Source organism: Geospiza fortis, unplaced genomic scaffold (genome assembly GCF_000277835.1).
Source record: "Geospiza fortis unplaced genomic scaffold, GeoFor_1.0 scaffold173, whole genome shotgun sequence".
In the NCBI taxonomy this organism is placed as follows: Eukaryota; Metazoa; Chordata; class Aves; order Passeriformes; family Thraupidae; genus Geospiza; species Geospiza fortis.
The window spans coordinates 3,742,373-3,754,936 of NW_005054334.1; the positions used below are offsets into that span (position 1 = coordinate 3,742,373).

At 50.3% G+C, this 12,564-nt stretch overlaps 1 protein-coding gene across 1 annotated transcript; it reads left to right on the forward strand.

Moving 5' to 3' along the window:
* Positions 1 to 11,007: 11,007 nt before the first annotated feature.
* On the forward strand, positions 11,008 to 12,558 carry MGAT3 (beta-1,4-mannosyl-glycoprotein 4-beta-N-acetylglucosaminyltransferase). The gene has a single exon (XM_005421853.2). It carries the CDS (start codon positions 11,029 to 11,031, stop codon positions 12,535 to 12,537), a length of 1,509 nt encoding a protein of 502 aa, XP_005421910.1. The 5' UTR covers positions 11,008 to 11,028; the 3' UTR covers positions 12,538 to 12,558.
* Positions 12,559 to 12,564: the final 6 nt, after the last annotated feature.

Below are 12,564 nucleotides of genomic sequence, written 5' to 3' on the forward strand. Positions count from 1 at the left end.
AGCACAGGTATCCCCTGGCTTGGCATGCAGATACAGGGCTGGACAGACAGCCAGGCAGACAGCATGGCCAGGAGTTCTCAAAGGGAGTCTCTCTCCTAGATGCTGAGCCCTTTAAGAAGGGGAAGGTAGGCTAGAGCCCTGAGATTTTAAGCTGGTTGTGCTGAGGCTGAAGAAAGGGCTACGGTGGTGCTTTCAGTTCTTCCTTCCTCTAACACAGACCCTTCTAGTGGGTAGCAGGGAAAAGGAGGAGGATGGAGGCCTGTGCAGGCTGAGCACGCTGGGCACCGACAGACCTTGGAGGCTGCAGCAGCTAGGAAAGGTAGGCTTTTGGAAGAAGGATTTGGCTGTAGGGGCTGAGGGTGCATGGTGCTCACTGTGTGTGAGGAAGTTGTGTTTTTGTGGAGCTTGTGGTGTGAGGGCTGGCTCTGAGGCAGAGCAAAGGGCAGGGTAAATGAGGAGAGCAGTGCCCTGGAGTGATCAGCATGAGCTGCACTCTGTTGCTTAATGACCCCATTTCCAAGGGAAGCTTTGGAAGCCCTGATATTCAGGGAAGCAGGATCTCCTGAAGGCAGGAGACTGGGGCAGCAGAACTGACTGTATTTCTCTCTGCTTTCAGCTCAGCCTTCCTTGTATGTTATTTGTGTTAGCAAAGCTCTTCTTTCTTTACCACTCCAGAGGCTTTTGTTTTTTGTTCTCTTTTCTCCTTCCCACCTGCCCCAGCAGTCCTTTCTTCCCTGCCTCACCGTGCCAGTGCTGTCCAGCTGCAGCTTTTGCCAGCTAATCTGATCCATGGAGGCGAGACCTACTGAGCAGCCTTGCTCAAAGGGGACACGATTTCCTACACTTGCTCCTGGGGCTATGTGAGGTCTCTGGAGAAGAGGTGGATTAAAGGAGCTGCTGTTTGTCCATCAGCCAGCCCTGTGTCCCCAAATCCCTCCTCTCGTGCCGTTGCTTGGTGCAGGCCTGGCTGTGAGCAAGTGGCCAGCGTGCTCTCGGATATGTGCTCCTGGCACAAAGCCTCTGTGGCCTCAGAATCCCTATCTAGCAGCAACTTCTGGAGGAAGGGTTGACCACACCTGCATTCAGCTTGGCCGGGGGTACGATGGGATTGCTTTTGCATAATTTAGCAGTCTCTTGAATTATTTATAGTGCAGTTGTGCTCTGGAGCAGAGTCTTCTCGCTTCCCGTGAGCACTGGGGGGGAGGGAAGGGGAGTTTGTCAGGCATCCAGAGTCTATCACTTAGTGATGAGGAAGTGCTGTGGGCTTCCTTTTTGCCTGTGCTTGTTTGCATATGGCTCTGTGCAGCCCTGAAAATGCAGTTCTGGTTTCTGTATCATTCAGGTGTGTGACACTGCTGAGCATCTCTGTGGCTTGGGGTTGTGCGAGAGGTTCCTGAGTTCAGAGCCTTGTCTTTGCAGTAGAGACTGTGTCAAGCTGGAGACAGTCAATCTGGTGCTTGGATTTGGTCCCTCACTCAATTACAGTGTTGGAGTTTTCTAGACTGTTCTCTAAAATATTTAGATGCTTGAAAGCATTTTTCTTCTTTCAAAAGCCCATCTTATCTTGCCAAAGTGTTTTTTAGATTTGTCATGACACGGTCCACTGGACTCTGCACAAGATCATCAGGGCCTGAGCACTGGGTAGACCAGGTGGTTGAGTAGCAAACTGTGCAGCTGAAATTCCCATCACTTCTCAGTGATTAAACCCTGAAGAGAAGCTGACTGGGGCAGTTTGCTACAGGCTCTTGCAGCAGTGGAACATCATGGAGATGAGCTGGGTAGCCCAGCTATGTACGAGTTTAATGCCCTTTGTCCCTCTGCCCCACTGTGGCAGGTTGGTGCGCCACACAGGTGGGCTGTCCTGTGTCTGCCCTGCTTGTCCTGTTAACTTCAACATGACCACGACTCCCCTCCTGCAATGCATGTCCTTCTTGTTCATGACTGATTTTCATAATGTGCTTACTCTCCTTCCTTTTTGACCTGTTTGTGGCCGCTGACTTCTCAGATACACAGTTCAATATAAATGTTTGTGTTACTAAGACCTGAAAGGAGAGGAAGAGGGCTGAGGGTGGAGAAAGAAAGAAGCTGTAATCAAGTGATTGTGGTAGTAAACTGCTCTGTCTGCTGTGCAGTTGAGCAGAAATGCTCAGCTTCCCTGTTTTTATATGCACCGTGTTCACTTGTGGCTTTTGTGTTTGGGGCAAAGTTGGACAGGTAATCACTGTATGTTCCCTGGACAAGCTGTGCTGTCCCATCTTGCCCTGGCCTGGTGCTTGGTCTCATCAGCCTGAAAAGAACCCATTCTTTCATCAGATGGTTTTACCTCTTGTCAGGGGCATCACCATCTGGCTAAACACAATTCCTCCTCATCCTTCTCAAGAAATAAGGCAACTTAAAGGAAGAATGTGAAGACAGGTGATCCACAAATCTGTGTGATGTCCAAGATGGCATTTGATTTTGCTGATGAAGACAAACTTTCTCCTTCTTTCCCTGTAGACCTGCTCCTAGTTCTTACTGCTTGGATTAATCTGGAGGTCAGGGTCCTGCTTTGCTCAGTGAAAGGGAATGTTTGTGCAGAAGCAGTAAACATTGTTGAGACCCAGGCCTGCTGCAATGCCTGTAAACAAGGTCCAGTTGTCTGTGGGAGGTAGAAGAGAGATTTATGTGACCCTGAGTTAAGTGCATTAGGAAGCTTTTGATTTCATTCTGGGAAACTGCCCCTTTTCATGGTACCATATGCCTGTTATCGGCACAGAGCCGTGACTGCAGAATTGATTCGTGGGGATTAAATCCAAGGGGCTGCAATGCTGCAGTCAGAAGGATAACATAAGCAGGAGGTTGTGTCTGCAAGCCAGAGCCCCTGAGCTCATGCCCTTTGTCCAGCCCAGAGGTGGGAGTCTGGGCTGACTTATTCCTGCCTCGGGGCAAGGCACTGAAGCTCTCTGCCTATCAGCCCTTTTTCTGTCTGAAAATAATAACAAAGTGAAGTGGCAGCGGGGGATCCAGGCAGCCCTGTGTCGAGGTCTTGCCTAAGTCTTGAAAGGGGAAATGAGGAACAAAGGCAGAAGAGACAAATAAATAAGGGTCTGTTCGTGGTCCAAGAAAAATTCCCATGGGCTTGTGTAACATTCTCGGGGAGATGTGACACTCCCTGGGCTGGAGTTAGTTTTTGAGAAATGAAAGGAAAGGGGGGGAAAAAGGCGAGAGAGTGATCAGCGGGGGTTGGGGAAGGGGAGGAGAGAAGGAGGGAGAAACATCCTAGAGAAACCTCTCTGCGTGGAGTCAGGTTTCTGCGTTTGTTCCTAGTGAAGAGGGGTTAATGCTCTTTGCATGGGATTGGCTGGTCACCAGACATTCAGAGTGGAGGGGGATCCGGGGGCTGCCAAGCAGGACCCCTGTGGCCTGAAAAGGAGGGGAGGAGGGGAAGGAAGAGGCTCTTCCAAACAGTAATAGATCGGCTACTGTGGGAAAGTGAGCACACTGCCAAACCCCAAGTAGTTGGTGATGGATGGGGGAGGAAAGAGGGTGGGAATGGAGGGCTAGCTCTTCTCCTGACCACTAGGACCTTGCTGCTATTCCAAGGCCTCGCTTTATTTATTGTCTTCCTGGGGTTTAATTATTCTGCTCCTTGATCCATCTGGGAGACCCTTTATCCTGGGGATGCACAAACAACTGCCACCCGCTTCAAAAATAGCTGGAGCTAACGTGGTTTCTCCTGCCTGCGTGGGTCTGTGTGCTTCACCCATCACCATGGCATCAAGTGTTTCTTGCCTCTTTCCTCTTTTAAGTGCCTTGCTCTGGGCTCACAGGGCACACTTCACCTTCCTCTGGGCTCTTCAACCTGCATCTCCCTGTTGCTTGGGCTGTCACAGTCCCTGCTTTCCTTTGCACAGGGTTTGTGTGCCTGATCTAGTGCATCTGCCACATGCTCTTCACCCATGGACCTGCAGGTCTGAGGGGAATCTGGACTGTTCATCTTGCAGCTGTTCTCAGGATTTGTGCCTTGTACTCCACTTGCTTGACCTGCCTGGAGTGCCTGCCAGGATCTGCATTGAAAGCAGTTGCCTGCTGCTGCTGGTTCTTCCACTTCCTTCCTTGGGATGTGCTCCTTCTCTGATGCTGCTGGGAAGAATTAGTGAGCTCATGGTGGCTGAATGGGGGCCATGTTGGACATTTGGTTAGATGAACAGTGGCTACAGTTCTGTAATTTTGAGTTTCTGAGGATGTATGTACATCTACGTGTTTTGATCAGAAGTGAACTGGTGAAATAATTTAGAAAGTTTCTGCTGGTCATCTGCTTGTTCCCATGCCTAGGCATTTTCTTCAAGTTTATTTTTAACCCAGCTAGATCTGCTGCTGATATGGCTGTAAAAGCAGACTTTCATGTGATTGACAACTTGAATTCATACAACTGACAACTGAGGGATGGGTAAGCTGTGATGGTGGTGAGTGAGGGGGGAGAACCTCTGACACAACAGCCTGTGTTGTCACGTGCCTCACTTGAAGTCTCTGCAAGCTTTATTTGGTTTTGACCTGTCCCTCTTTGCAAGGCACCAAAACTAGCAGGGAGATCTTGCATACCTGTTTGATAACCCCATGGTCTGTCTGAAGGCATAAGTTGCTTTTTTGTGTAGTGTTGTCCCTTTTCCCTTTCCTGTTCCTCATGATGGGGTATCTCTTCCCTGTTAGACCCCAGAAGACCTAACCAGCTGTGTTTTGCAGTGGCTGACTGCTGTGCAGCTGGAGCAGTGAGCAGCAGCAGTTCTGTGTCTGGGAGAAGGGCCTGGCGTCCTGGGTGAGTGCAGTGAGCAGCGCCTCAGCTCGCCCTCGGATGTGCACAGAGGCCCAGCCTGGGAGCCAGGTGGTGACATGAGCTCCAGGGCCATCCCAGCAGACCTCGTGGAAGCAGATGTTTTGAGGAGGCAATAAGCAGGGCTGGGGAAGGGTTCTTCCAGGATATCAGGCAGAAGTGAGGGAGAGAGGCATCACTTCTCCTATAGCAGAGAGAGTGCTCAGAGTAGTGACGCTAGGAAATTGAAGGTGCAGCTTCTGAGAACCTCTGAAGGATTAAAGTGTGCAGAAGCATCTCTGAAGCAGTGGAAATACCTATGGTGAGACTGGATTTAGCTGGAGAGAGAAGATTAGCTACAAGGGAGCCCAGCATATCTGAAGGATGCTGAGAAGAATATTTGATTGATTCCAGTGGAGTTGGAAATCCAGCTTAGTTTCCTTTAGCATGCAGTACTGCACTCTTATGACGTCCAAGTACTTCTTGGATAAAATTAAATTGGTGTCTTGTAGGCCATTACTGGATTTCACGAGAGTTTTCTAATCTTTTCTGAGATCTTTTAAATTGGGGATTGGAGAATTAGATAATTATGCTGCTATTAGTAACATGGTAGCTACAGTAAGAACCGTCTGAGTGGAGGGTTTTATACTGGACTCTGAAGGTGTTCAGATGTTGGTCTGTTCCACTGACTTCTGGAAGATCAGTCTTGAGACAAAATCCTGTCAACGGAGACCACTTTATCTCCAGGTCCCATGTGTTCTGTGTGGAGGGCTAAGAGCTGCTTTGTCCCACAGTGTGCAGCTGGAGGTGTAGCATCTGAAGTAACCAAGGCTTAGTCCCCTGAAGGGCAGGACAAGACACTTGAGAGAACAGTTGAAGGTCCATGGGAAGTGTGGATTCTGAACATACTGTGCTTGCAGAGGTAAAGAGGTGAGCAGATACAGCACATGAAAAGCTGGAAGCTTAGTGTTGTATCCATCTTAGTTTCTGTATGCAGCAGATAGCAGCTGCTGGTGTGGAGCACTTGGGTCTCCTAGAGGAATGCATAAAAGAGATACTTGGTTTGTTTGTTTTTTGACTGTAGATGCTGCAGGTGTGTTGAGACTTAGCCAGGTCTTGCACGCAGTCTGGAGGCTTGTGGTTGACATGTACATCGTGTACCTGTCCTTCCTGGGAAGGGGAAGGCAATGCCTTTCTTTGTGCTGTGCTGTCACCCTTCCCTGGCCAACCTCAAACCTTAGTTTTGTGTAGATTCACCCTTTAGCTGTCTTTTTTCCTCAATGTGGTTTTCTTTCTGACTTGACAAGACCTGTTAGTGGTGGGTGGATGGCAGCTCTGGGGGGCAAATGGGAGTCATGGTGGCATGCTGTTGAGTGGTTACCTTACCACTCCTCTTACCTGTCTGCAGAAATGGAGGGAAGGTGCTTAGGACAGAGCCTTGCTGTCGCTCGGCCTGACCTTGCTGGGAGAGTGCCTGTGCTGGATGGCTCCATCCAGCTGTTTGGGCTGGCACCAAGTCAGTGGCACCTTGTGGTCGGTTGCCTCAGGGCTGCAAAGGAAACACGGAGTGTGAGGTATTGCTGTTTTGCATTTGTGCTGCTGTGGGCAGCAGCTCTTGATGAAGGACACAGAAGAATGTTTTATTCTGTCCTTGGACCTTGCAGGGAAGCTGATACGGACCTGCTTACATTGAAACCACCTTGTGCTGTGGCTGCCAGAGTTTCTTGCTGACGTCCTTGTAGCTTGCAGTCCCTGAAAGCACTGTGGCATCCTTCATGTGAGAGATGCTGAGCCCTAGCTAACTTCTGGTACATCCTGCTTCTCTCAGATTTTCCTGCAATGTAGGATAATCTTCTTTTCCTACCCTTAAGCAAAGTGCAGTCCTGCTGTGCCTGAGCTTGTGTTGTTGACAAATACTAAGTTTTATGGTTTCTCCTTCTGTGGATGTTTGCAGGACAAAAGTAACTTGAGAGTTTTACTGTGTTTAGAGGTACTGTGGCTCTGATGCCTGCTTGGTTCCCGTGCTTGAGGATGGCAGGTAGACGTAGTACTCCAGAAATGTGGAGCCTGTTCCATTTGTCTCTAGCTGGAGCAGAGAGAGTTGGGCCCTCTGTGTGGAATGGGGGGTGGAAGTCATACTGGGTTTTTAATCTGCCATGTGAAAGTGATTCTAATTTGAATTGCTGCTTTGTGTTGAAGTGTCTGAGTGATCTGCAAATATGTTACTGCATGGGTGTTATGGGATAACTTTAGGCAGAGGAGATGAGCATTATGGTATCAGGGGAAAACCAGAAGCTTCTGCTCTGACTTGTTCTCCACAGCTTCGTTTTCCCTGTAACCATGGGAGAGGTCTGAGTCTCGAGTCCCATGCCCTAACAAGATGGGGTAACAAGCCTGTATCCAGCAGCCTGCTGTGTGGCCTCTTGCCAGCGTTCTCCAGAAGAGAACATTGGAGCTGGTGAACTGCCAGCTCTTATCGGTGCATATCTTTCTCTCTGGATTCTGGAAAAATAAGTATGTTATTTCAGGATGGTATAAATCAACTGGTCACTGAAATGGTAACAGGTGCCTGGGGATAACTCATGTGCATAACACTTCTAGCTTTTCTCCTTTTTTGAAAGCGCTTCCCCTGCATGGTAGAGGAAGAACTTCAAGCAATGAAATATCAAAGGGGTCCCTAACAAAAAGAAGCTTTCAGCTTGTCTCCTCAGGATTGTGTGTTGCTGAAGCAGTCTATAACTGTGCACTCCCTAAAGAGCTTTGTCTTAATGGAGCTGACTGTCCATACTACTTCAGGCTTTTTCTTCTACTCGAACATTAAAGCTTTTCTTGCTGCTGACAGCAACTTGATCACTCTCCCAGAGATCAAGTTGACTTTTCCCCCCTTCCTCAGTCAAAATTGTCAGAAGGGAAATACCTCTTCTTGATGTTTTCTGTGTTCCTGGTCACTGATGGCTGCTTTGTGTTGGAGCAGGTGGGCTCTTCTGTGACACACTGAGATGTCTCCCTGACTGGTACCTGCTTTCTCATTTCCACCACATGTAAATGTTTTGGATGGGGAGGGTGGGGAGTCCTCCCTTGCTGGCCTTTGTCTCCAAGGAGCTGCCACCAGACATGCCTTTCACTACAGGGCTGATCAGAGGATATGGGAAGGGATACATGATTGATGGTGTTTAGTCTTGGCTCACCCAAGGATGCATGAGTTTTCTCCACTCCCTGGCAGAAGAATCCCTGGCATGTGAGAATGAAGGTGGTTCCCAGGGAAGAGATTTTGAAAAGGACACACCTTGCTTCTTTGCTTCCCTCCCCTCTTCCAGGAGGGGTTAGGAAATGGGTTGGTGTTCCCACTCCCTAACAAAACCAACTGAGCAGTGAAAACTGCCTCCCTGGCCGTGTCAGCAGGAACAGCAGAGGGTACTGCAGGGCCAGCTGGCTGGCAGAGCAGCTGGGGAGGGCTGTGCACCCCAGCCTGGTGCAGGAGCTCAGGCAGCCCTGCCCAGAGCCCCTTGTGCCTGTGGCTGGAGAGCTGCAGAGCCACACGCTGAGCCTGACAGATACTGATGTGTGCTAATGACAAGGGAGGAAAATCTGCTTTGCTTCCTAAAACCATGCGTCCTGCCATGTTGACACAGCGTGCTACATCTCAGAAAACAGAGCAGTTTGTTGAATGTCAAGAGTTATGGCTTTTTGTCTGGGAATTTACTGTGGCATGCAGAGCATCACAGCCATCTGAGAAGGTGATGTGCCTTGTGTGATTCCTTCAGCACTTGCCTTCAGCCCTGGGCTGGCCCAGGGGAAGCTGGCTGCCCTGCATTTGTGTGTCCTGTAGGAACTGGAGCGAAACCAGCGTTACCTGGCAGTCATTGGGATGGCTGTGTTGGAGCAGGTCAGCTGTTCATCTTGCCCTGGTTTCAGTGTCTGAGAGAGCAGCCTGATGTCTGGAAGTAATGCCTTGGAGAAGTCACAGGACACCTGACTGGAGAAAGCTGTACTCATTTACCAGTGAGGGACACTTTCTACTGACACCCAGTCACTGCTAATTTAGTGGGGGTTTGGCTTCCTTGTGCCCTTCTCTTCCCCACACTTCAAGACAGACTGAAAACTAGTGGTGTGCAAGGAAAAGGCACTGAATATTCCTCTACTTTACAAGTGGTCTTGCTCAAGAAAAAATCAGTCATGGATAGAAAGAGATGCTCATGGCATTTTCTGCAACCTCTTGTTTTGCCCCTATGACAGCAAGCCCCAAGATTATCTTTTATGGCTTTTAACAGAAGAATATCCAGCCACTTAATGGCTGGGCCACTACAAAGGTGATGTCCAGAGCCAGCACCCTGCCCTGCCGCTGACTTGTGTTGTGGCAAAGTATATCAAAACACCTACTAAACATTAACCAATAGAATCGAGCTCTCTTTCCTTTTTCCTTGTTTATTTTTCTTTCAATTTTTTCCCCTCCCATGGCCATGCTGTAACTTTTCCACCAGCTTCAGGCTGCAGTCCTTCAGTCAGAGTGTAATCTGGGCCTCCTTGCCCTGCCACCTGAGCACTGGGGACAACGTCAGTGGATGGTGACTTCCACTAAAAATGTGACTGCCAAGTGTCAGGAAACACTTTGCTGAGCTGTAAGGTACAGCTGTGGACAGCCCCTCTACCAAAGTCCGTGTCAGAGCCATCTGTGGCAAGCCAGATATGTTTTCCTTTGGGCAGTTGCCATCTATCTAAATGCTTTATGGCTTTTCATTCAGTATTAAAGTCTCCTCAAGTTACTCAGTAACACACTCTGCTGTATTTTGCCTAATACCCTCTGAAGTGGCAGGAGCTGGTTGGGTTCTTCCCTCTGCCCCACACCTGGCCACGTGTGAGGCAGCTGCCCCATGACCACCAGGAGCAGGGACTGCCTCCAGTGAAGGCGTTGCTGGCACCACTGTGTGCCAGGTGGAACCTTTATAAGTGATGGTGCCTCTCAGGAACTTTGGCCCTGGAAGGACTGCACCAGGGAGAGAACCACCAGAATGGAGCATGTGGAGGGGGTGAGATGGTATGTGTCACACGTGTGGGGATCTCTGCCTCCTTGTCACTGCAGGAAGGGTGTCATGCTCCAGGACAGCCTCTGCCTTGAAAACTGCTTTTGGATGACCTTTCTCCCATGCCCACTTTTGCCCCAACTTGCCTTTCCCTAAACAGCAGGTGATGGAACACCTTTTCTACCTTTCCTTGGCGAAGCACTGTGTGAGATTCATTTTTTCTTTTTCTTTTTTTTTTTTTTTGGTTTTGGTCCTTTTTCTGAATTGTAGTCTTCAATCACTTCTCTGCCTGACAGCAGCTCTGTGTTCCCTGCCTGGGCTGGAGGAGGGGAGGTGGTGGAGGGGAGGATGAAGGCAATGCTTCATGTTGTTTGGAGGGAAGGGCTCTGCACCACTGGCTTCTTCCTGGCCTGACGTGGATCCATCATGATGGCACAGTATTACCAGCAGAGACAGCTAGGCATTTATTTTTGTCACCTTGATCCAGATGTAGAAAAACCTCGGCATCTGGTCCACAGAAAGTGAGAAACAAAATGCAACATATGGAGATACAGTGGACTTGAGAATCACAGGTGGGAGAAGAGTAAATGTGACAGGATCTTAATTTTATTTTTGTTTTCCTGTCCTCCATGTGAACTTGGGTAGTATTTCCTAAGAACAAGGGTGGTTTTTTAGGGTGTGTGTTGTACAAACATTGTAAAGATCTGGAGACTGTAGGCTGCCTCTGGCAGTCTGACTAATGATCTCGATCTTTTAAAACTGCCTCTCTTGCACTGGTCATGTTTCAACCATGCCCCCCAACTCTCTCACCCTTCCTGGGCTTTTCATTTTCTCCCAGCCCTCTGGTGATGCGCCTCTGAGGAGGTTTACATTCATTTAATTTCCATTGGTGAGTAGGGGCAAATCTTCCATATGCGGTGAGTTCACTAGATCATGAATTCCTGTTATTCTGTATTTCTTGTCTTTCTACCCCATTGCCAGTGCCTTTTTTGTCTCTGGATTTATGAGACTAATCTAGCAGAGGTTCAGCTGAAGCAAAAGGCCCAGTGAAGATGGCAGGGGGTAGGGGTGTAATTCCTGGAGTCAAGTCTCTAAAGATGCATGCTGAATTTGGACCAGCATTTCTCCCTTCCCCAACCTGTTTTTCTAACAGTGGTAAACTTTCTGCACCTCAGTAACTATTGAATGTGACTTTCCTTTTCGTGGCTCTTCCACAGGATGAAGATGAGACGCCATAAACTCTTTCTGACTCTCTGCATGGCTGGTCTCTGCCTCATCTCCTTCTTGCACTTCCTCAAGGCCCTTTCCTATGTCACCTTCCCCAGGGAGCTGGCTTCGCTTAGTCCCAACCTCGTCTCCAGCTTCTTCTGGAACAATGCCCCTGTCACGCCTCAGGTCAGCCCTGAGCCAGGGGGTGCAGAGTTCCTCCGCACACCCCTGTACTCCCACTCCCCCTTGCTCCAGCCTCTGTCTCCCAGCAGAGCCAGCGAAGAGCTGCACAAGGTTGAGTTTGTGCTGCCAGAAGACTCAACGGAATACTTTGTCCGTACCAAAGCTGGTGGCATTTGCTTTAAACCAGGCACCAAGGTGTTGGAGAAGCCACCTGCAGGCGGCCGGCAGGAGGAGCAGGCGGATGGTGCAGCCTCGGGGCGGCCGGCTCGGAAGCCGCTGAGCGCCGGTGGAGCCAAGCGGCGCAAGTGGGTGGAATGCGTGTGTCTGCCGGGCTGGCACGGCCCCAGCTGTGGCGTCCCCACCGTGGTCCAGTACTCCAACCTGCCCACCAAGGACCGCCTCGTGCCGCGGGAGATCCCCCGGCGGGTGATCAATGCCATCAACATCAACCACGAGTTCGACCTGCTGGATGTCCGCTTCCATGAGCTGGGAGACGTGGTGGATGCTTTCGTGGTGTGCGAGTCCAACTTCACGGCCTACGGAGAGCCGCGGCCCCTCAAGTTCCGCGAGATGCTCCTCAACGGCTCCTTTGACTACATCCGCCATAAGGTGCTCTACGTTTTCCTGGACCACTTCCCGCCCGGCGGCCGCCAGGACGGCTGGATTGCTGACGATTACCTGCGTACCTTCCTCACCCGGGACGGCATCTCCCGCCTCCGCAACCTGCGCCCAGATGACGTCTTCATCATTGATGATGCTGATGAGATCCCGGCCCGCGATGGCGTGCTCTTCCTCAAGCTCTACGATGGCTGGACAGAGCCCTTCGCCTTTCACATGCGCAGGTCGCTCTACGGCTTCTTCTGGAAGCAGCCGGGCACCTTGGAGGTGGTCTCAGGCTGCACCATGGGCATGCTCCAGGCTGTCTATGCTACCGACGGGATACGTTTGCGACGCCGTGACTACTACACCATGCCTGGGTTTCGGCAGTACGAGAACAGCACGGGACACATCCTGGTGCAGTGGTCACTGGGCAGCCCCCTCCACTTTGCTGGCTGGCACTGCTCCTGGTGTTTCACCCCAGAGGGGATCTACTTCAAACTGGTGTCAGCTCAGAATGGGGACTTTCCCCGCTGGGGTGACTACGAGGATAAACGAGACCTCAATTATATCCGGGAGCTGATCCGGACTGGTGGCTGGTTTGATGGTACAATGCAGGAATATCCCCCTGCTGACCCCAAGGAGCAGATGTATGCTCCCAAGTACCTGCTCAAGAATTACCAGCGGTTCCGCTACTTGTTGGAGAACCCCTACCGAAAGGTGGAGGGTGCTGGGTGAGGCCACCGGGTGGGAAATCAGAACTTC